This window comes from Acipenser ruthenus, chromosome 3 (genome assembly GCF_902713425.1).
Source record: "Acipenser ruthenus chromosome 3, fAciRut3.2 maternal haplotype, whole genome shotgun sequence".
Taxonomy (NCBI): domain Eukaryota; kingdom Metazoa; phylum Chordata; class Actinopteri; order Acipenseriformes; family Acipenseridae; genus Acipenser; species Acipenser ruthenus.
The window spans coordinates 91,284,510-91,309,169 of record NC_081191.1 but is presented as its reverse complement, the minus strand read 5'-3'; the positions used below and the strand labels follow the sequence as shown (position 1 = coordinate 91,309,169).

The 24,660-nt window shown below is 38.2% G+C and overlaps 1 protein-coding gene across 1 annotated transcript in view; it reads left to right on the top strand.

Moving 5' to 3' along the window:
- Nucleotides 1-24,660, top strand: part of LOC117394762 (cadherin-10-like) — a 31,679-nt gene that overhangs the window by 1,908 nt on the left and 5,111 nt on the right. Inside the window, exons 2-7 of the mRNA XM_033993301.3 lie at nt 9,796-10,127; nt 12,945-13,239; nt 15,756-15,875; nt 16,877-17,044; nt 18,394-18,581; nt 19,457-19,710. Of these exons, the coding sequence (XP_033849192.2) occupies nt 9,906-10,127; nt 12,945-13,239; nt 15,756-15,875; nt 16,877-17,044; nt 18,394-18,581; nt 19,457-19,710 (1,247 nt within the window). The 5' untranslated portion in view covers nt 9,796-9,905. The remainder of the gene's footprint in view (nt 1-9,795; nt 10,128-12,944; nt 13,240-15,755; nt 15,876-16,876; nt 17,045-18,393; nt 18,582-19,456; nt 19,711-24,660) is intronic.

Genomic DNA, 24,660 nt, shown 5'->3' with positions numbered 1-24,660 from the left:
ATTGTTGGTGTTTTTTTTTTTTTAATATTTGAAGCTTTAAAACCTTAGTCCCATGACTAAGAGTTTGAGTCTGACGTAACCTAAGCATTGAATGATGTGGAATCGAGAAACATATCTCTTATAGTTAAAAAGGGTAGTCCTGTGTTTATCTGAAATGAGAGCACTATGTATGTGATTTTGATGTTTCAGGATTAAAGAATGTTAGGTTCTCTCTGGGGTCAACATAAAAAATGCTTGGATGATCAAAGCCATATTGACAACACAGGAGATAGGAGATGTTAAATATTTAAAGATATAAGTTATGCAGGCGCTTTTTATAACTGTTTTTGTGAAATAAGTATATGGTGCACAAGAAAGGATGCCATTTTATTACTAATAATACCAAAGACTTATGAGAAAACCTGTTAAGTATTTTTGGTTTAATTATTTAATGTCAGGTGCTGAAGCACCTTGTTTTACACACCAGTTATTCAAATTACACCTCATCAAATGTGGCAGAGTAATGTACTGCAACTTAGACTTGACTGACACCTTGTTTGTAGTGATGTATTGTATTACTGTGTAAAGTTATTCAAGTATGTCAAGTATGTCAAAAATGTACTAGAAACCAAGAATAGAGAATTAAACATAGTGTGTTTGTGGTAATAGCAAGTGTATATGCACATTCTTATGGGGTCATCATCATTAATTAGCTTACTTTATCATGGGCATACCAGCAGCTTAAATGAGTAATTAACATAATACATAAGATATTGTCACTCATTTAATTTGACAAACCTGTGTTTAAATCTATGTGTTAAACTAAAAGGCAGCCATAACGAATGGATGATTTTACTCATAACCTAACAGTGGGCTACCTGTTCTGTAGTTTCCTGTAGATTCTACACCTATAACCCTTGGTCTGAGAACAATAGAAGTTAGCAACTGGAATGAGTGCCAAGCCTGACGGGTAAAAACAAAGTAAAGCAAAATCAACCCAGTTTTCTGACAACCTGATACCGAGCTCTAAGCAAGTTTATAAAGATGAATCTTAAGCAAAAATACATTTAAAAAAAATACAGTCCGGTAGCTTACTGCTCATAGATAAATAATAAAAACACTGTCTATGAAGAATATAAGCTAGGTCATAAAGTACTGGTTTTGACCTGGTCAGAGATACATAACTGTTCATGCTGGTTTAAGAAACTTGATTATGGATGAAGAGCTGATTATCCTGGCAGAAGATAAAAAGACAATTAAAAGCCAGTCTGTTGTCTACTCTCCCAAAGTAATGTAAGTGCTGTCAACACGAGCCTTGGTTTTATCTAACTGAGTACATCCAGTACTAAATCAGTAAATGTGTGCTCTAAATGAGGCAGATTATTATTCATTCAAAATGTTCAATATCCATTTAAAGTTGTTGCTGATGAGTCTAAAGGGTATCCATTCATTAAAAATGCCGTTAACATGAATTATGATATTGATAGCAATAGTATAAGATTAGATTACTCTAAAAGAGTGATGTATTAACATTAAGACACATTACATAACGAGAGAAAATAGTGCTTTCCCAACCTTTACATCTTCAAATACAGTGTTGAATATTATGACCAAATCAAATTGTAGCCTACATCAATGTCTGTGCTGTAGATAAGACAAATTTGTAAGTAAAGAACTAAAGCCAACTCTGGCTATCATCTTTAGGGTCACCTACCTATTGTCTTGCAACTCAACCATAATCTACTGATGATATAGTAACAAAACTGTCTCGTATTAGCAGTTTGTCATCTGGTTTATCTACAGTATAATTAATAAAACAGTTTCTGTTCAGGTTTGTGATTTCTGTTGGTACCAGTTAACATGTAAACAAATATTTATAATGTGAATGGAAAATAGAAACAAATGTAAATTACATTTTATTCTCAAATGATAATCAAATGGCACCGGTAGAATATTACATTTAGCAGCTGCAGCACAATCTGTGTTTTAATGGATTATTGAACCAGTTGTAAAAGAGGCCCTGAAACAGCAAAACAAAGCTGAAAAAGACAGCACTGTTCAGCCTGAAATAGAAGATCAATCTTGTGTTGCCTTGATAACTACGAGGGTTATTTAAACCACTAGCATGCTCTTGTAAGGACTGATTTTTCATATTCTGGTCTGTATTATTATTTTTTTTCATTTTAAAAAATTGCTTATTTCACAGCACTTCTCAAGGTTTTAAGAGTAAACATACTATTTATTAAAATCAGAAAAAAATGCATTTCACATTGAAAAGGGTACAACAAATGTTCCTAAAAATTTAAATACTTACCTAAACAACAACTTTGAAAGTAAAGACATTCTATTGTTACCATAAGTGAGTTATCAAATAATAATAATAATAATAATAATAATAATAATAATAATAATAATAATAATAATAATAATAATAATAATAATAATAATAATAATGGCCCCTTCTTGTACTGGACAGAGTGATCTTTAGCAAAATAATTTCCGATCTTGGTGACTTTATCGTTGAAGACATTTTTTTAAAAATCATTATTATTTGTTTATTTAGCAGACGCCTTTATCCAAAGTGACTTATAGAGACTATCATCATGCAGCTCTGTGCAGTGTGCTCAGTCATTTACTGGAAGCAAACTAAACCAGCTGGCAGGTTCTTAAATGTGACAGGTAGTGCTTCACTAAAGCAAACATTTACTGTATTTATTTTTAAGTGCTAAAAAAAATGTATTGTAGCGATCTTGGTTCTCGCAGGCAGGCGTATCACACAGGGCGAGGCAATCCACACACAAGCGGAGGGTGGGCACGAACCCGGGACCTCTGCACTAAAGCATAGCGCCGATACCGCTGTACAAAAGAGCCGGCTCCCTTGCAAGGAGTGTATATCGGGCTTATGTCTTTGTGTGTGATTACGTCACCTGCCAGCCCTGCTGCTGCCTTCCCCCATGCACGCTACAGTATATTTGCACTGTTCTTTCAGAAATGGGAATTGCCCATGGAACTACATATTGCACTGGTACATTTGATGGAAATTGTGAAATCTAAGTTCAAGTCCTTATCCAGATGCATTAAAAAGAGTAGGTACTCTGTAGAACTGAACATAGATAATAGTCTCTGCTTTTTATATTTTATTTGAATATGTTATATTGATATGGATTTTATTTCCAGTGGTTAATCTTTTTGAGCAGTATGTGTTTGTATGGCTGTTTTACATTTACTTGTCAACTAAAGTAAGTTACCAATATGTAGATCTTTGAATTATTACCCACTTTACCACCTTATATTGGGTCATATTTAACACACCATGTGTTTTTGCCTTTATACTAGTTCAATGTCAATATGATATCAATATCAAAGTCTATCTTATTGTGAGAGCAGTGGCTATACAAATAAGAATAATTAAAGGGTATATAAGGACCTTTTTATTTTATTGTGTTACATGTCCCCATGTGTTGCTACAACTGTTTACGTAAGGTGTGTGTATTGTTTTACTTTTTACCAGTGAGCAGGAGGATGATAGGAGTTGTAGTTCTGAGAGGTCCATGCAGGTACATGTGAAGCCATCTTGAGACAGGGAATGCAATTTAAAAATTTAAAAAAGTGGTCAAAATGTAAAAAAAAATTATAAAACAATACACACACCTTTCTTAAACAGTTGTAGCAACACATGGGAACATCTAACACAATAAAATAAAACGATCCTTATATACCCTTAAAACACTGTTGTTTTTTTTGCCACTCCCACAGATCAGTGCAGCATTATTACATTTTTTAGGACTATCTGTAGGAACTGTGATGCAACTGCATACATCTGTGGTGTAGCAGGTGCTATGGAATTGCATAACTTTGCCACCAGTGAAAGAGTCACACGTAGTCCAGTACATGATCATAAAATGTAAATACTTAGTTACGGATAAAAAAAAAAACCATTAATGGACATCGTTAATGGATATCAGGTATTATTTGGTTGACCTGAGCCAAACTGGAATGCTCTGTTTGCCGGGCTTGTTAGACCAACCTGATTGACAGGCAACCAGAAGTATATTAAAGCCCTGAAGCACTATGTGTGCCTGGGGCATATGCCCTCCAGGCATACAAACAAGGGCTACATCTCTTAAGTCTAAGAGGACATGATCAAAATAATCACAGGGGAACTAAAAAGGAGAAACTGAAATGTGATTAAGATCAATAGGAAATAATAGAACATCTTTGGATCTATTGAGCGTGAATTGTGCATTGAGAGTGATGGGAAGGATTTGGTGGATAACACTGATGCAATGTATTCTATTCCCACAAGGTCTGAATTTCTTTGTCAGCAAAAATTCTCAACTGTATGTGAGATATTGCTTTGATTTTAATACCAGTTGATGGCAACCCCTTGAGTATTGAGAAGCAGACCTTTTTGTTTTGTTGTTAAGAAACCAATCACCCTAGAAATCCCTGACGTGTAGAGTTGCTCTCAGTTGTACTGCTGGGTGGACTGAAGTTAAACAGGATGACCTCTGTGATTAAAATGGACACCCTGCACTCAACTAAAACATTAAATGAATCATGAAGCAGCTTGTACAAATAATAATTGCACCATTGCTCACACCAAAATGATCTAGGGTGATTGACAGAGAAGTGAATAGTGTGATAGCTGTTTAAGTAAATAAACAGTAGATAAGTAGGCAAATGTAAGTACAGCAGTCCAAAATCAATAAATTGTTTTATTAATTTAGTCTCTGGAAGCTCTTGATCTTAGCTGAGTGGAGTTTAAGATGGGCCAGTATAGTCCCAGTTGGCACTGTATAAAAGTTGTATGCAGGCAACTACATACTGTATGGCAAACGAGTAATGTAATTGGAATAATGTACACGAAGATGAACAGTGAAGCAGTTGGCAAAGATCTGCTGTACTTCAGCAGGGAAAATAAAGTTAGCCACGTAACTGTGGTGATGCATACATTTCCTGATGTGCACAAGGTGCATGGTGTAATGGTTAACGAGATGTTAAGGTCATAAAAGCCCACATAAAAACAGCTGTACATTGTGTTGTGTCACACTGCCGTGACACATGGATATGTAATACTGCAAAAGCTTCCAATTACTTTTTGACACAGTTGTCAGTCAAACTAGAGTGGACCTTTTAAAAGGAGCCCTGTAGTATACTAATCTGTGTGCAAGCTGCAAAAAAACGGTCTTCTGACAGATTCAAAGAAAAGAAGCAAAAAAAGTAGGTAATTTAGGTTCTGATTTACTGGTAACAGGTCTTGATGCATACAGGGAGAGATTGGGGTGCTGCTAAAGGTGACCTCTGGGGCTAACAGAATTATTTTGCCAACAAAAGTTTAAGAGCCCCTTTAATTGCAAATCTACAGGGCATCAAAATAAATAATAACACATGCATATTTTCTTAAAACACTTTCAGTGTAAATAAATGTGGTATACTTATCATACTTTTGCAAACATCCTCACAGCCAAAAGGTATTGTATATTTTCCTATTAAATGTATCTGCTGGGTAAGGTAATTAATTATTGTTAATATTATTATTATTATTATTATTATTATTATTATTATTATTATTATTATTTATTTCTTAGCAGACGCCCTTATCCAGGGCAACTTACAATTGTTACAAGATATCACATTATTTCACATTATACAGATATCACATTAGATAACACACATTTATACCCATGTATACACTTGTTTTTTTTTTTTACTGGAGCAATCTAGGTAAAGTACCTTGCTCAAGGGTACAGCAGCAGTGTCCCCCACCTGGGATTGAACCCACGACCCTCCGGTCAAGAGTCCAGAGCCCTAACAAGACCATTTTAAATAAATAATTGAAAACAGATTATTTAAGAGTTGTTTGCAATTCAGACTTTAGTAAATAGAGTTTGTTATTACATCAGTTTCAATACTTTATCTGTCCTTGAGCTGTAGCAAGTAGAACAAATTGTGTACCACATCGCCAGCTTTCAATCAATGATTGGAGTATTGATTGTGTACATACAACATCAAAAGCAAAACTGACAGTGGCAGACAAATTGTGTTATTTATAGATAGATCCCCTGGAATTAAACACAGTGGTCAATCATTGATTGCAATGAACCCTCAAGGAATTGACTTGAGATTTTTCAGGAAATGCTTGGCAAGGTACCATTCTGAAGTTTCCGTCTTGTAAAAAAATTAGTGTCTGTTGGCTCCTGCTCAGATAGCTGTGGTCACCTATGTTGTATGGAGTTACGTGTTACTTTTAGCAAAAAAATGACTTGAATGTACGAGCACCATTAAGGGAATACTGCAAACCAATTGAAGAAATAAAGTATCCACAATTGTAAAATGAAGCTTCTCTAAACTAATACTAATTATATTATAAAGAGTAGGGAAATAATTTTTATATATATATATATATTTATATATATATATATATATATATATATATATATATATATATATGATCCCGCTAGAATGCAGACGAACTAATGATTCAAAACAGCTCACGGATAACAATAGGAGTGAGACAGATAAAAGATACGGGAAGGTAAACAATTGTGAAGGAAAAATCCAAGACCAATAGTTGTAAAACCAGTGAAGTAATAATCTGAAACTTCCTGGATAAATAGCCACAAAAGCAGTAAAGACAAAGACAGAAACATTGGAATGTTACAACATACAATAAAACTTCCTCATATAAAGGTCACATTGAGGTGTGAGACCAGGGGTCAGATTGACAGAATAGCCAACCACTTGAAGGCATAGCTCAGTTTTGAGGACTTGAGCAGAGTGCCAGAGGATGTACATACTGTACACACATAGATCATCTTTACATACATTTTAAGGTCACACTTTTTTCAGAACTTTCTGTTATTTCATTTAGTGCGTTGGTTGATGATAAACAGCACCTAATTGCAAGAAAGAAATAGTAGTTCCATTCTAGAAAATATAAATCCATAAACCCCTGCTGTGAAAATTAACTTCGACTTACTGCATTCAAAATGACAGTGCTAGATAATGACTTAGGAGGGTAAGAGAAATACAGTGTGCCATGAGGTCAGTCAGCAGTTAACAGAGCAAAGGCACAGAAACAGCTTCTGTTAATTACAAAGCTTGAGGTTCATTTTGTTTTGTAGTTCAAAAGCTCACAGTTGTTTGTAACACAAACTGTTAACTTTGGAATGAGAAAGTGAAATGAAAATAATAATAATAATAATAATAATAATAATAATAATAATAATAATAATAATAACAAACAGATCAATCACTAAAATTGTGCAGTGTTGCGATTTCTGTTGGACAGTTGGTTAAGAATATACTACATGTGTAATGCCATTGCCTGTATTAAAGGTTCAACCATAACAGTATGATTCAAAACCGAGATATTCTTAGTTGACATGGAAAATAATAAAAGGTTATTTATCAATCTGTACAGAGATGTTATATTAAATGTAACCATGAGCTCTTAGCAAGCTTGTTTCTTTCTGATTGTTATAATGGAAGTTTTTAAAACCCATGTGGAAAAAATCAGTAACAATGTAGGTTCATTTAGTTAATGCAAATAATATACAAATCCGGTAACTGCAGTAAGCTGTGAAACTAGCATGTAATTCACATTGCCATGCATTAGCAGTCTCCATAACTCCTCTCTTGTTTTTACAGCACTTGCACTTGTCCTTGTCCCTTCTTCTCAAGCACATATTTAACATTCTCCTTTTTCACATTTAATTGTACCTATGGGATTCATTGGAGTCGATCCTTGAGTTTGTCACCGTGGCAGCAACAGAAAAGTTCACCATGTTCGATGACTTCTCAAAGTTATTTGTGTCACAGGTTTTGGTCAACTGTACAGTACCTGTCAAGTGTAAGCTGGCTGATAGATTTTTTTTCTGCTTACTGAATAAGTCCTGGTATTACACAGCATGTATGGAGATACCTGATGCCAAGCAACTTCATGCCAACCATGTATATCTCTCCATACTATAGTCTGTATGTATGTGGCTGTATAAACTGTATATGACAGATATGTTTTTTAGGGCATTAAGTTCTCGATTTTAGAGATAGGCTTCTAAAAAGATATCCCAAAAAACAAATACTTGCAACTGTTAATATGCACAGCACTAAACAGCAACCATTTTACTGGTACAGTAAAATAGCTGCTGTCTTAGGAGCCCTGATAAGGATGCATTCCTATTAAATGTTTAACATTCTTTTTTATTTTTATTTAGTGCCCATTTATTTTACCCCCGATTGTCTCCCCAATTTAGAATGTCCCAATTATGTTCCCCTTACCACAGCAATTCTCCAGATAGCTCAGGAGAACTAAAGGTTCAGTGGGCATCCTCCAATACCATGACCAAGCCAGTTTCCTCTTTTACCCCCAGGAATTTGAGAGCGTTTGTCAGCACCAAGCCCTACAGCTGTTCACCAAGTGCCTGGCCAGTAGGGTCCGCTCTGGCACAATGAGGAGAAGCAGTCCCTGCTGGTTTTGCTTCCATAACCCACTGGAGCCCCAGAGAAAGGATGCGATCCTGAGCTCCCCTAACAGTATGACTTGCCCTAAATGTTCAACATTCCTAGTCATACTGATACTCCCATTTGGTTATTTTTATTTCAATGCCTCTAACTGACAAGCCTATGTGACAGGCAATTAAAGCAGTTTCAGACTGTGGCATAAAATGATGTGAAAAGCTGTAAACAATGTATTGTGTGTAAACTGGTGTGTGAGTGTATAATTATTTTGTCCCATTTTATCATTTAGTTGCTGAATGGCTCTTACATTTGAAGCTGTAAATAAAAGTGAAGGTATTTTGTTGCAGCATGTGTGCCTGTACTCTTAGTCAGTTGACTTGTGATATCAAGGGATTATTGGGTCATGAAGCTAAAGAAAATGGTTTCTAAGACATGACTAATATGGTCTAGGATCTGTTTCCCCACTGGGAACAACATCTTATATATTGCAGGACATTAGCTTTCCTGGCTACATGAAAATATACACAACATTGATGGATCTTTTGTACTGTATATTGGCACAATTATCTACCTACCTTAGTACTTTGGGTTCCCAGTGGCACAGTACTTGATTCATGCAGACTAATTTGGTGCAACTTTATTTATACTATGACTATATGTAGCACCAAAAATATTCAGCCAAGTTTCAATATCCATAGTTACATACATTATAATGTATTTGTATACAACAATAAAACAATATTATCCTGGCAGTTTAGCAAACCTAAATCGATGTTAAAGCACACTATCAGCAATAGGAGGCTGTGTGGTCCAGTGGTTAAAGAAACGGGCTTGTAACCAGGAGGTCCCCGGTTCAAATCCCGGCTCAGCCACTGACTCATTGTGTGACCCTGAGCAAGTCACTTAACCTCCTTGTGCTCCGTCTTTCAGGTGAGACGTAATTATAAGTGACTCTGCAGCTGATGCATAGTTCACACACCCTAGTCTCTGTAAGTCGCCTTGGATAAAGGCGTCTGCTAAATAAACAAATAATAAATAATAATAATCACATGGATTAATTTAAGTTGAATAATATGTCTAGCTATTTAAAAGGCAGTGGATATATTTTGTTTTATATATTTTTACAAACAAATATATAAAACCTTTCCATCATTTCTAGACAGTGACTGCATCTGATTTAAACCTCATTGCAATAGAAGCGCAAATGTACCGTACTTGGGGCTGCAAAAAAGCCTGCTTGATTTTTATTATCTATTTATACAAGAAAATACATATTTAATAATGAACAAACAAAAAACAAAATGCAGGAACAAAATGAGCTGGCTAATACTAACATCTTCATCTCTGTTTCAGGTGGCCCCAGTGAATGACAAACTGGAGACAATGCAGTTGGGCAGAATTTATTGAGGAGTGACGTGTCAGAAGTGTTCTCTTATTATTCGGATTCTACTACACTGGATACAATGAGAACTTGCTTACTGATAGTAGTCTGGGCATGCTTGTCACAACTTGGTGATGCAAAAGCCTTATTTAAAAGGACTACAGATGTGGTTGTCAAGGAAGGGATGGTGGTGGGGCGAGGAGATGATGTGTGGGCACTAAAGCGTTCCAAACGAGGCTGGATGTGGAATCAATTTTTTCTGCTTGAAGAATACACTGGGTCTGATTATCAGTATGTTGGAAAGGTAAGTTTTTTTTTGGTTTTTTTTTTCATAGATAACATGAAGCAGCTAGAACACAAACAATGTATGTAATCTGCTTTCAGTGGAATATAATGGTTGAGCCATTAATAACATTTGTGAAATTTTATACAAATGATAATAAAAAAAGATAACCAAATTGATAGAGAACTAAATTATTTCTACAAATCACTCAAAATGGTCACTTCAGTTAATAAGAAGGGGTCTCCAAGCTTTTTGTTATATAAGATTGTACAGTAGATTACAAAAAAGAGCTGCAAATGGGAAATGCCTGTAGTAGTGTGTTTGTAATCAATGCAGTGTGTATCATTACGTGGCCTCCATTTTGCACCATATTGATGCAACAAAATGTATGGTATCCTTTGAGTATTGTTTGTTTTACACAGTGAGTATTGTTAAGGTCATCAACTAAATAAAAACTCATCCCTGGTCATGTTTTGCTAAATTTAAGCTGTTGGCTAAAGATCATCTTATTCTAATTTCTCATAAGACAGTATAGGTCAGGGATTCTCAAACTCGGTCCTGGGGACCCCCTGTGTCTGATGGTTTTCTCCAACCGAGCTCTCAGTTACTTAACTAGACCCTTAGTTGAACTGATAATTTGTTTATTAGACATTTTTACTTGTTTTTACTTTCAGTTCTTATAAACAGTTGCAGTTCAAGTAACTTATCAAATGTTACAGCTAACTTGAAATATGCAACTTTTTAAGAGCTGAAAACAAGTAAAAAGGTCTAATTAAGCAAATTATCAGTTCAATTAAGAGTCAAGTAATTGAGAGCTCGGTTGGAATGAAAACCAGCAGACACAGGGGGTCCCCAGGACCGAGTTTGAGAAGCCCTGGTATAGGTGGACACATTGCATACAAAATGATATCAATGTTAAAGGGACATACAGACATTCCAGTACAAATGGTCCCTGAAGGGTAGGTTGACCCCTTGTGTCAAATGATGGTAATGTTAGATATCGCATCCATCAAGAAAGAAAAATTAGGTCAAATGTCATCGAAATGGCACAACATCTACCCTTTACTCCTTTATGTATCCTCAAAAAAGAACAGAAACACACTAGCGCACAAGAACCATGCTTCTATTAACAGAGTATGTGCAGGCAATACCCAACTTGGAATCTATGTTTTGATGCAAGAGTGCACTGACTAATTATGTGTTTTGCATTAAGAGTTTTAATGCCATTGCCAGAGCAAATATAAGTCGTCAGGCCTACAAAATGATCAGTACTTACTCTAAAATAGAATGGAGGTAAGTGGTTCATTTGTCACTTGACAGAGACATTTAGGGTCTTGCCCTTTGAAATTATTGTATGTATTAAAAATACCAGTTTTAGCAGAGACTGGTCCCAGCATTAATGGAAATGTGGTGATGCTAAATTGGATTAATTGGTGTCTTACAATGTTTTGGCCAGCCAGTGCATTTGGCTCTAGTTTTGGAATATGGTAAGGTAAGGGACATGGGTGGCTTTAAAATAATGATACCGTAATGACTGTGCGGGTAAAACATTCATTACAGTATTTTCTTATGACCTTTTTTAAGTTGGGATCAGTGGGAGTGATGAGCCACAGAATAAGCAGCACTTTTTTGCTGTCGTGTTCTAATTATTTTGTTGATACAGTGATTTTGAAACTCAAGAGATGATTCTGTATAGTTAATAATTAGGTGGTGTCTGTAATTTCAGTGAAGCTTAGCTAACTTCTTTGTCAGAAACATCCATCTGGCTGTACCAAAGCAAGCTGGATCACAACAATCTTCAAGTGACAAATACACATCAAGTCAACAAACCTTCACAGTTAGTGCCTTCATTTGAATGCTGATTTTTGGACTGGTTTGCATCATTTAAAACTTGTAAGGCCAACAGTTGAACTGCAAACTATGTGGAACCTGTATGGCAATTTAACAAACTGTTTGTTTGTCAAAATATTAATATGCCGAGGCAAAACAGGGTTTGCACAGTTTAAAGATTTCTCTGAGTATCGACTGAACCGTGGGTACATTTAAGAAGGTTCGTTCTCCAGTGTGCACTTGGCGCAATTCTTTGTAAAATGGGAACTATTAATGACTTAAATCTAGGAAGCCTAACCAGGAACTCAAGGTTTATTAAAAACATATGCCTAATTATTTGTTATTATCTTTAAGATATTACCAGTTTGGTTTTCCTTTCTATAAAATGAGGATACATTGCAAAAAAACTTGAAGAATTTGGACCTGTGCATTATACCAAACCAAGCAGTACAAATACACAGATGATGGAACTGTGTCATACAATATAATGCAAATGGCTTAAATACAATCCATGAGATTATGCACATCAGCTCTAAATAGGAAAGCTAATGTCCTGCATATAGAATAGGGTTGATGCAGTGCTCCGGGATAGAAATACACAAGACAGTTTGCAGTTCAAAACAGCTTTATTTCGCTGGGTTGCGTGCCAACAACTCAGCTAATATCCTGCATATAGAATAGGGGTTCTGCTGCTCCAATGTTGAGTTCTCTACCTGCCTCCACATGGCTTTGAGCTTGTCTGGAGAATCACAAGTTCTGTTAAAATGGGGTGACACTGTTGCGTTTAACTCTGCCAGTCCCACCTCCTCAGCGTGTCTATAAAATGAAGAACAGGTTGGTCTGACAGAGTTGATACATGATTTTTTAAATGTATTGAGGATGCCTGTTCAGTCCTTGTGCCTCAGTAAGTCAATAAATTCTTGTTATTTAGCAATCAGCATTGTAAAATGGAGACCCATACGTTTTTTTTTTGTCTGTTTACATACTGAAGCTTCCTCTTTTTTTCAGCTGCACTCTGACCAAGACAAAGGAGATGGAACCCTGAAGTATGTCCTTTCTGGAGACGGGGCCGGTTCTTTGTTTCTTATTGATGAGAATTCAGGTGATATTCATGCTACAAAGCGACTGGATAGAGAAGAAAAGGCTTACTACACTCTCCGTGCTCAAGCAGTAAACAAGAGGACAGGCAGACCTGTGGAGCCAGAATCACAGTTTGTCATTAAAATCCATGACATTAATGACAATGAACCAAAGTTTACAAAAGACACTTATATTGCCAGCGTCCCAGAAATGTCTGATGTTGGTAAGTTGCTAGCAATGCTACTCTATTGGGCTCTATTTTCCACTAAGGAATGTTAAACAAAATGTTTTATTTCTCTTTTTTAAACTATGAATCTGGGATGTTTAAATAAATAAAATTAAATAAATTTATTTTAACACAACATAATGGAAAAGTGTAAAATACAATTGTTGTAACAAAAGATATAAAATGCAGAAATCCCCCATGAAGGAGACAGAGTGCAGGTGATACGTACCTATGTCACACTTCACATTTTTCCATATGCAACATTGCTGATCCAATTGGCAAATGTACTGGTAGTAACATTTGTTTAAATTATTGAGATTATCAGATTTTAGAGAGATAGCGGGGTGTCTGTACTTACATTTGTCCATCTGCATGTCTCACTTAAGAGATGAGCATATATTTGGAGAACTTCTTATCCAGTAGTCATGGAACTTCGTATTTACATTAGCTAGCTAGTTAGGTGGGGGGCGGTCTGTACATCCATCATCCATCTTTATGTCACACTGTGACAAGAATGACAGAGGTTGAGACTCAGAGACAGTTTGAAAGTTCAAAATAAAATTTTTAATAAACAAAAATTCAAAATAAATCGGCACAAGGGCCAAACAAAAAGGTTTCAAAATACACAAAACAAAACTTACAAAAATACGGCTTCCAGGCTGGGCATTGCCTTCACTGGTCAAAAACAAACTTACAAAAACAGCACACACAGACAAACACAGTTGCTTCTCCTCCTCTAGAACTCTCTCTCTTGAATGGGAGGCTGATGCCTCCTTTTATGTCAGGTGGCTGGTGACTAATTGAATAATTAATGGGTAGATTGCTCCCACCTGACACAATCAACCTGGGCAGGGAGGAGAATTTAACTCCTTCCCTGCCAGTATTTCTAAAGGCGGAGCCCTGCTCTGCCACACACACATATTTGTGTTTGCCTTACAATGAGAATGAAAGTGCCAGTGGAATGGCATTACAGGGCAAATTGTTCTGCAGTATAAAAGGCTACCTTATAACGTGGGAGCCCTGTATGCTACTTACATACTTGTTAGGAAGGTGGCCATACCCACAGTAATTGATGAAAATGAATGCTGTGTGACACCATCCATGTGTACTGTACTGGTGTCTACAGTTTGCTGCATGTGATTAATGTTATTTCACAGTCCATTGCCATTCTATGCCCTTATCACTGAATAGTTCCTTCCATGTAGCTGTCTCTGACTGGTCAGGCACGCACTATCATACTTTATTCAAACTCTGTTTATTGAAAGGGTTGCAGAACACTCTGCAGGGTGTTTGCTGCATTGAGGAGATCCCTAGCTACAGAAACAGTTAAAGTAATGTGTTTCTTACACTGCAGGTTGTTCTGTAACAGCAAGCTGCTTCATGCCTGATATAGTCTTTATGTGTTTACTTTATTTCCTAATAGCTTCTTTAAATTAGGAAAAGGCTTGATAAAGGCATTCAGACTGTAACATTAAAAAAACATACTAGTTTCCTGATATAAATTGTTCATATTATATCTACTTGCATTTTCTGTTTACCTGTAACCCTGTACATTTTACATTGCAGTTGATCATGTCACTAAAACCCTAACTGAAATTACTCCCTATGCACAGTATTTCCTAAATTGTTATTATTAATGTTTTTGTGACACCAAACCGCCACCAAACATGCAGTGTTGGTTGATGAAGTAGGTCCAGGTCATCTCTAGGCAAGGTTAAGTAAAATACTAATGTTAATGCTCCAGACTCACAGATTTTAGTGTTTTCTGCTTATTACAAAAATGGAAAGAAAGTAAAAAAAAAAAATGCTTTTCCTGTTAACGGAAAAGCTAGTCAATTATTAAAGCACTACATTAAGAGCATTAGTTTGCTGCTTCTGATCCCAACAGGCACCACAATGTTTAATCTTGTACGGTTTAGGAGGCTGTGTGGTCCAGTGGTTAAATAAAAGGGCTTGTAACCAGGAGGTCCCTGGTTCAAATCCCACCTCAGCCACTGACTCATTGTGTGACCCTGAGCAAGTCACTTAACCTCCTTGTGCTCCATCTTTCGGGTGAGACGTAATTGTAAGTGACTCTGCAGCTGATGCATAGTTCACACACCCTAGTCTCTGTAAGTCGCCTTGGATAAAGGCGTCTGCTAAGTAAACTAATAATATTTAATGTCCTGTGCAAGCAGCTACGTGAACAATATGTGTAGTGAATACAATTGGGAGATGCGTCATATAAGGGATAATTCAGTGAACAGCAGACCAAATGGGCAAGTGTAAATGGTAACTTGAAACTTAAAATGTATCCACATAAGCAGGTAAGTGTGCCAATAAGTACGGTTCATTATCCATTTTTGCCTGAAACAGGCTTCAAATAAGATGTTTGTAAATTGTTTCTGTTTTAGTTTCATTGCCTTAGATAAAACAAGACCCCTTGGCTGCATAATACGTTTCTTACATTAAATTTTAGTTGGATTTTTTATCTGTTTATTTTTTTTTACCAAACAATTCCACTGTGCCTTCAGGTACCCCGGTTGTCCAAGTCACTGCGACTGATGATGATGACGCTACCTATGGGAACAGTGCTAGAGTGGTCTACAGCATTCTCCAAGGACAGCCATACTTCTCTGTTGAGCCTGACACAGGTCAGAATCTATTTTTAATCACCATTTCTCCTTTTGTTTTTCACTTATTTCAATGAACAGATTAAACACAAGCACCCTCTTCTAAAGGGAATTATATACAGTATCTGCAGTCTGTATTTACAGCAAAATCTAATAATTTTTAATACATATTTTGGAAGCCTGTACATATATATTAAACAAACAAATGGCCACAAATACCTGTGGCAAATCAACCTTTGGATTAAGTTCTTAGCTTCAATTTATTGTGGGCTTGTGTAAGGTCGGGGCAACAAGCTTGTTCCTATCACAGAAAACATGATTCGTGGGAGTCTGCTGCCGTTGTGAGATTTCATTAGGCAGAGACTCATCTCATCTGAGAACTGGATAAAATGTAACAGCATTAGTAAGGAATTGTGGGGTGAATCCCAAAACATAAAATATATATTTGATTTGAATGATTCCTTCTTTAATTATTACAGCTTATAAAACCAAAGCTTATATATTAAATTGTGCTAACAAGAGATCTTTTTTTGGAGCTCCTGTTTGCTCCAGTATTCTGTTCGGAGACTGTGGCTACAGTGAATGGCCTATTAAACAGCCATTGGGTTGAAAAGGAAGGGATTGGTAACAGTGATTTTATTTCTCAGTCTTAACCTTCAACTTAAACCATTATGCCACAATGCCACTGGAGTGCTTTCGTAACAAAACCGCTACACAGTTTGGGACAATTTGGCACTGTTTAAACTCTTTTCTGAAAAGAGGCTCCAGAATTAAAAACAAAACAAAACAGGAAAACAGAATTAGGTTCTCAGTCCAAAGGAAGGGTGGTCCCTCCATGTGATTGAGTTTCAATGGGAGGGTGCTGTGGAAAGCTTGCTCTGTGGCTACCCACCGCTTTACTGTATTTGGTACAATAATATACAGAGGACTCTAGTCACTCCACACACAACAAAAACAATACAAAATAAATCAAGCCAAAAACAATAATGTTAATACAGTGCTTTTCTTCTTCTTGTTTGCAGGGATCATTAGGACAGCCCTGGCAAACATGAACAGAGAAAACAAGGAAAAATATCAAGTGGTCATCCAGGCCAAGGACATGGCAGGGCAGATAGGTGGATTATCAGGGACTGCGACAGTGAACATCACCCTCACTGATGTGAACGACAATCCTCCCAGATTTCCTCAGGGTAAGCTGCATTTTACGAACGCCTTTAAAAATCAAATAAAAGCAGGAACTTGGCAATCACCATCTGATCCCTGCAGAAAAAGAGAATATGGATTATAGTGCAGGGTTATCAGTGCATGGTACCTCTTTTATTTGTGCTTAGTTGGGAATAATTAAACGCAGAACCATATGATGTGGTAACAGGTCCCGTAAAGTGCATCAGATCAGTCTAGTAATCCCTATTAAATGAAAAGAGGAGACTTTGGGTTTTAGTTCTCTCTCTCTCTCTCTCTCTCTCTCTCTCTCTCTCTCTCTCTCTCTCTCTCTCGGTACATCTAGCATTTCCTCTTTCTACAAGCAAATAGCAAGGCTGCTGATTCAGATTGATGAATAGCAAAGGTTGTTGTGCTGTTTTCTTTCTTCTTTAAGCAATACCTTGTGCAGTAACGAATATATAATGAAAAAGGAAAAGCAAATCTGAATTTGAGAATATCGTTATACAGCATAACAAAACAAATTTATTGTGGTCCTTTCCTTTTTTATTTTTATTCGTTCCAAGATTCAAAATGCTGGCATGCGTCTGGTTGAAGGCTTATTGCATACCCTGTATAATTGATCTAGTACAAACATAAAACTGGGATTACTATACATAAATGACTGTTGCTTTGAAGCCAGGAAAACTGTACTTGCCTATATGGTGCATTAAATATGGGGATATGCTGTTGAAAAATACAGAGCTTTGTCATTATTTCTTAATTCTACAGTTTACAAATGTGATTAATTCACAATTAAGCCATGTTGTACATGCAATATACTTTAATGTATAAGGGCCTACGTTACATTCAATATTTGAATTATTTTTTTGATGTGCAAGTCAGGAGAAAATAAAACACAGTATTTTTATTCTCATTTTCTTTACCTAGTGTCTCAGTGCACCATCAAATATTTTAGCAACAGTATGAATCAAACCCAATTTCAATCCTAGCATGTTAATAAGCACCTTGGTTTTATTGCTCAATCCTAACGCTTTTTTTCATTCTTGACATCTTCTGTGTCATTTCTTTCAATGATTATCTGTGTAACCCTCTCCCCAAACAATGAATGAATCTCAGCTCTTAGTTAATCACATCAGTGAAAATGGGCTAATTCATAAAAAATAGGCAAGCATATATGCTTTTTAATGTGCTTGGATTTAAATCAGTTCTGAATCAAACCTCAGTATTTTTTTGTTTCACAGAAAATAATAGTTGTGTCATTTGCACTTCAATTTGTAATGTTCCTGCGTCCATTAAAAGAAAGATTCATGAATAATTTATTACGGGTGTGATTTCAACATCAGGGATGACTAACATGTATACTTTCTTGTGTTAGGTACATATCAGTTCAGTACACCCGAGTCAACAGAGGTTGGATCACCAGTTGGCAGGATCAAAGCTAATGATGCTGATGTTGGTGAAAATGCAGAAGTTAAATACAATATCATTGGTGGGGATGGAGTGGACATGTTCGATATCATGACAGACAAGGACATACAAGAAGGGGTCATCACTGTGAAAAGGGTAAGCCCATATAATGGCCACAAATGTTTGCTGTTACATTTTCTATACTTGTATAATATTTTTCAAGATACTAAATATAATTGATTTGAATTGATATTTACAATATAGCCTTTTAAAAATACTTTAAAAAGCCTATATTGGTATGTAGTATATATGTTTTGTTTTGATGTAAGACTATGGCTTGATAATTAATTCACATGCTTAGTAATTAATAACATCTCATCAAAGAAAATGACTGCATACTGACTGTATACATTAACTATCAAGACCGTTGTGCCAGCACTATGGGTAGGATATTTCAAAGCACAGTCTAATTATTTTTAAATGTTAGTGTTTGAATACAGAGGGATTATTTAACACACCTTGCTATGGTGAATAGATCAACCACATAGTTGACATTTTGTAAATTGTTTTTAAAAAAATATTGACGTTTACATCATCTTTGGACTCCATTATTCAACTCTCTTCTTGATTAAGGCCCATGTGACACTGGTTATATGTTCTGATTCTCACTGAATCCTCTAATTAAATATACTCTATTTAAAAGAGCACGTCATTTTGAATTACTTTAAGAAAACATTGGTTTTTTTATGCTTTGTATATTTATGTTGGTTAGTAAAACTGTTCTTTTAAAACGGTGAACAGTAATTATGTAAAAATGTGCAATATGAACAACATGGACAGAAAAAAAAAGATGTAACTACTTTATTTACACACTGTGTTACTTTCCAGAAATGTAACCCTTCGACACGAAAACACTTCCAGAACAGTAAACACATACATATCTTATACGTATGACTGATAATATGATCGTGAAGGCTAATACTACTTGATGGCAATGCTAATTGTGTTTTGTATATTGCTATTTTATTTAGCCTTTGGACTATGAGAGAAAGAAAATATATACCATTAAAGTGCAGGCAGAGAACACACATCTGGACCCTCGATTTCTTTTACTTGGCCCCTTTAAAGATACAGCTACTGTGAAAATCACTGTGGAAGATGTTGATGAGCCCCCAGTTTTTGAAAGGGCGAGTTACATCATGGAGGTGAAGGAGGACGCCAGTATCGGCACTTTGATAGGTTCTGTTATTGCAGCAGACCCCGATGCCACCAAAAGCCTTGTCAGGTAAGACGGACACAGACATGTCAATGTCATTACAGTTTTGAAATAAGATCAGCCTTTAATTAGTAATTGCCAAATCAAGAATATATGAATATATAATATGAACACTTCACAGATTTGTGTTCGTTCATTTTCAGACTGACCTCTGACACCCCCTGCTGTGTGACAAGCATTCCATTTTTTTGTGGAAAACAGAAAGATCATTGCTCAGAGAAAGAATCTACTGCTAGTATTTTTCCTAACATTTAATTAACCCTATGTAATTCCCAAGATTACACAATCATTTCATCCTATGGTTAATGACTGTGTTTACTTTTGCAAAAGGGTTTTTTTTAGATGTTACAAGCTTTGTTTTTTACATTGCTTATTAAATTATAAATCTGTGTATCTCCCACTGGCTTAATTTACTTGTGCTTAAAATATTTCCAACTTAATGATTTAGGGTTATGAGTGCCTTTCCAAAACTCTGATGCAGTACGTGACTCTTGGGGTTTCTTTATTCTGACTTAGCTTTGGGCAGTAATGCTGCTGTTTAGTAGATGCATAAATGTGCTGGGGCACTTAAGACATTTTCTGCAAAAGAAAGATACTTCATTCGCTATGGGGCCAGGGACCTCTTTAAAACCAACCAGCTTGTACACAGTTAGAAGTAATGCTGTTCGGCACTAACAAACAGCTCAGGGGAATGATACATCGCTGATATATGTATATTCAGAAATGGTGTGTTAGACATTTGGAGAAAGAACATAATAGGCAATGCAATTACATCAGGGTTAGCCAGGTTTGTAGCAATGAATGTGCTTTATAGAAGTACTGTATACTTGGCAAGCAGAAAAAAAAAGATTCAAAGTTGTTGTGGCAATGTGCCCCGCCCCTGTGTGCATTTGTGTGGTATATGTTGTATGTTGCGTGTGTTAATGTTGGTGTATAGAGATTGGTACACGGGATATAAATGGGTCTGTGTTTCACGTGTGATTTAAATTGTATATTTGTATTTAGGCACGGGATTGCACATCACTGCACGTGCATTTAAAGTATAGTATGTGAGCACAGGGTTGCACAGAATTAATTCACGTGCTGGGATTCAAGTGAATAATTAATTAGTAATTGAATCCCAGCACAACAGTATATATAGATGCACGTTTGACTCACTCGGGGTTGGGTGTTCGAGAGTGGAGAACGGGAGAGAGAGAGAGAGGAGTTAAAATAAATAAGAACGTAAATATAAGTGTTGTACTCACCGTGTTTGTTTGTCTCTCCGTGCACCGTTTGTTAAGTGTTAGTGCGTTTTGTTTGTCTGTTTTATTTTTACGTAAAGTGCCGTGTCCTGTTTTGTGTTCTGTTTAAACCTTTACTTTGTTAATAAACGCTGAGTGCTACCATTTGCAAGTGGGGGGCAATGGCAGAGGACTACATCGGGATGCGGGACTGGGTCCTGGAAAATGCTGGGCTGGAGGCCCAGTCTATGCCAGTAGCCACCCGGATCCTGTGGTTGATGGACAGGGAGCGATGGGAGGCCTATGAGAGGGAACACACCCCAAACACTTTGGAGGAAGGTTTGGAATTGGTCCTCAGCTACCTGGAGGCAGCTATAACCACAACAGCAGCCCAGGTAGCAGGTCCACCGGCAGTGGAGTACCTGCTGTCCCCATCACCACCAGCAGAGGAAGAATGCCTGCTGTCCCCGTGTCCACCAGCAGAGGAAGAATGCCTGCTGGTTTTGCCTCCACAGCCCAAGCGGGAGGAGCCCGAACGTCCTACGCCTGAGTGGGAGGAGCCCGAACGTCCTACGCCTGAGTGGGAGGAGCCCGAACGTCCTACGCCTGAGTGGGGGGAGCCCGAACGTCCACAGCCCAAGAGGGGGAGTCGGTGCGTCCACAGCCCAAAAGGGAGGAGTCGGTGCGTCCACAGCCCAAAAGGGAGGAGTCGGTGCGTCCACAGCCCAAAGAGAGGGAAGTCGGGGCTTCCACAGCCCTAGGACCCAAGCTGCCAGCAGAGGGAGAATGCCTGCTGGTTCCACCTCCACCAGCAGAGGAAGAATGCCTGCTGTCCCCATGTCCACCAGCAGAGGGAGAATGCCTGCTGTCCCCATCTCCACCAGCAGAGAGAAAATACCTGCTGTCCCCATCTCCACCAGCAGAGGAAGAATGTCTGCTGGTTTCCCCTTCAGAGGCAGAGCCGCACCAGTCCCCTGCAAGAAAGGCAGAGCCGCACCAGTCCCCTGCAAGAGAGGCAGAGCCGCACCAGTCCCCTGCAAGAGAGGCAGAGCAGCATCAGTCCCCTGCAAAAGGGGGAGACTACACGCTGCTCCCACCTTCGTCGCCAGGAGACTACACGCTGCTCCCACCTTCACCGGCAGGAGCAGAGCAGCCAGAGCTGTCTCTGCCTCCGCCACCTTCACTGGCAAGAGCAGAGCAGCAGGAGCTGCCTCTGCCTCCATCACCATCAGGGGGAAAGGAGCAGGAGCTGCCTCTCCCTTCACCAGAAGGACCAGGACTAGATGCTGGCGGTCCTCAGCAGCCCTTGCATAGGCTGCTGAGGGAAGCACGGGGAAGAACCGCCCGGCCGCAGAGGCCGAGAAGAGGGCCAACACCCGCACCCCAGCTTGTCCTGACTCCCTGCCTCGCTTCGCCCAAGGATGCCTGCCTCGCTTCGCCCAAGGATGCCTGCCTCGCTTCGCCCAAGGATGCTTGCCACGCTTCGCCCAAGGATGCCTGTCTGGCATCGCCTGGGGCTGCCTGTCGCTCCGCATCGCCTGGGGCTGCCTGTCGCTCCGCATCGCCTGGGGTTGCCTGTCGCTCCGCATCTCCTGGGGTTGCCAGCCGCTCCGCATCGCCTTGGGCTGCCTGTTGCTCCGCATCGCAGCAGGAAGTACTGTGGCCGGAACCGCACCAAGGGGAGCTGCCGGCCACAAAGAAGGTGGGGGAGGTCAGGAGACCTGTTCCCACAGCAGCAGTTTCGCTGCCGGAGATCGTGGGGGAGGTCCAGAGACCTGCTCCCACTGCAGCTTCTTCGCTCAGGAGACCAGCATCCCCCGCAGCAATTTCGCTGCAGGAGTGGACCAGCATGCTGTCAGCCGTGCCACTACCGGCAGGGGTGCTGACAGCATTGCCAGCCATGGGCCCACTGAAGCCTCCCTTCCCAGCCTGAGACTTTGTCCTGGACTGCTGGGTTTTTAAGGGGGGAGGTGGCCGTTGAGGCCATGTGTGCTGCGCACAAGGGGGGGTATATGTGGCAATGTGCCCCGCCCCTGTGTGCATTTGTGTGTTATATGTTGTATGTTGCGTGTGTTAATGTTAGTGTATAGAGGTACACGGGATATAAATGGGTCTGTGTTTCACGTGTGATTTAAATTGTATATTTGTATTTAGGCACGGGATTGCACATCACTGCACGTGCAGTTAAAGTATAGTATGTGAGCACGGGGTTGCACAGAATTAATTAACGTGCTGGGATTCAAGTGAATAATTAATTAGTAATATAATCCCAGCACAACAGTATATATAGATGCACGTTTGACTCACTCGGGGTTGGGTGTTCGAGAGTGGAGAATGGGAGAGAGAGGAGTTAAAATAAATAAGAACGTAAATATAAGTGTTGTACTCACCGTGTTTGTTTGTCTCTCCGTGCACCGTTTGTTAAGTGTTAGTGCGTTTTGTTTGTCTGTTTTATTTTGGTGTAAAGTGCTGTGTCCTGTTTTGTGTTCTGTTTAAACCTTTACTTTGTTAATAAACGCTGAGTGCTACCATTTGCACTCAGCTTCTCATCACCACCGTCTGTCTGTGTATTCCTTTCTGGTCTGACACCACCCACTCCAGCCGTCTTTGTGACAGTTGTACACGAAGAACAATCTAGTTTTAAAATCTTTGCACAGGAGGATATCCTGCTGATGCTCTCTTGAGACTTGGTTTATCTGAGCCACTGCTTTCTTGATAAATCTACAGCAGTCCCTGCAGAGTTTCCACAGACCCCTGCATTCATTAATCAACCTGAAATATTACACTCGCCAGTAAAAACGGTGTAAACCTGTGTTTGCATGCTTTGAAACAATGAGGCATGTGCAATTACTACACAAAGTTTCTAGTCAAAAACTGGGTCTTATTAGTCAATGACAAAGCTAATACTTATGGCGCTCATGCAGCAGTTCAGTGAAAACATTTTCTGAAAACTAAAACTGATGCAGTGGGCACAGATCGTTAGATCGTTAGTAATTGAAAATAATGAATTGCCGCACAACTGCATTGTCACAAACTGGATGCGGTTGACAACAACCAAACCGCATTCTCCTCCTGACGTATAAAAAATACAAGGTGTTTTTTTTTTTTGTTTTTTTTTTGCCAATTTAAGATCTTAGTTTTGAAATTCTTTGAGGCACTTTTATGTTTTTCAGCCAAGTTTGAAATGTTGCTTAATGGATATTTAAGAAATCCTAGAGTATAATGCACCTCCTAAGTGCCAAACGTAAGGTATTTAAAGATGTGTTTGTGTTTGGTACTGTATGTCAGATTTGAGTCACAGGCCCTTCTTAAAGAGTAAATAACACGACACCTTTTTAAAGGTTTGTTTCCAGTAATTGTGAGTGGTTCTGAGTCTTATAGTCAGGGTAAGGTTCATGCAGGCTGGGTGTTCAGTCCTAACAACCAGTTTCTCTTTGATTTCTCTGTGTCTGGTAATCACCCTAAGCATATCATTAAGGTTAAATAAATGTTCTATAGAATTGTCACAATTGACCCTATTCTGATGGAAGAATTGCAACAGTATGAAACTAAATACCCTATTCATAGAAAGAAGCTGCTAAATTATTTACATTCTAGTTTTAAATTTTTACAATTCATTTTATTTCACTCAGAACATTTGCTTCTGTCTTGTCTCAAAATAGGAACCTACATGTTTAGCTATAGTATTAGTAGTGCATTAGTAGTATTCTTGCTCATTATCCAATGAATGGATCTT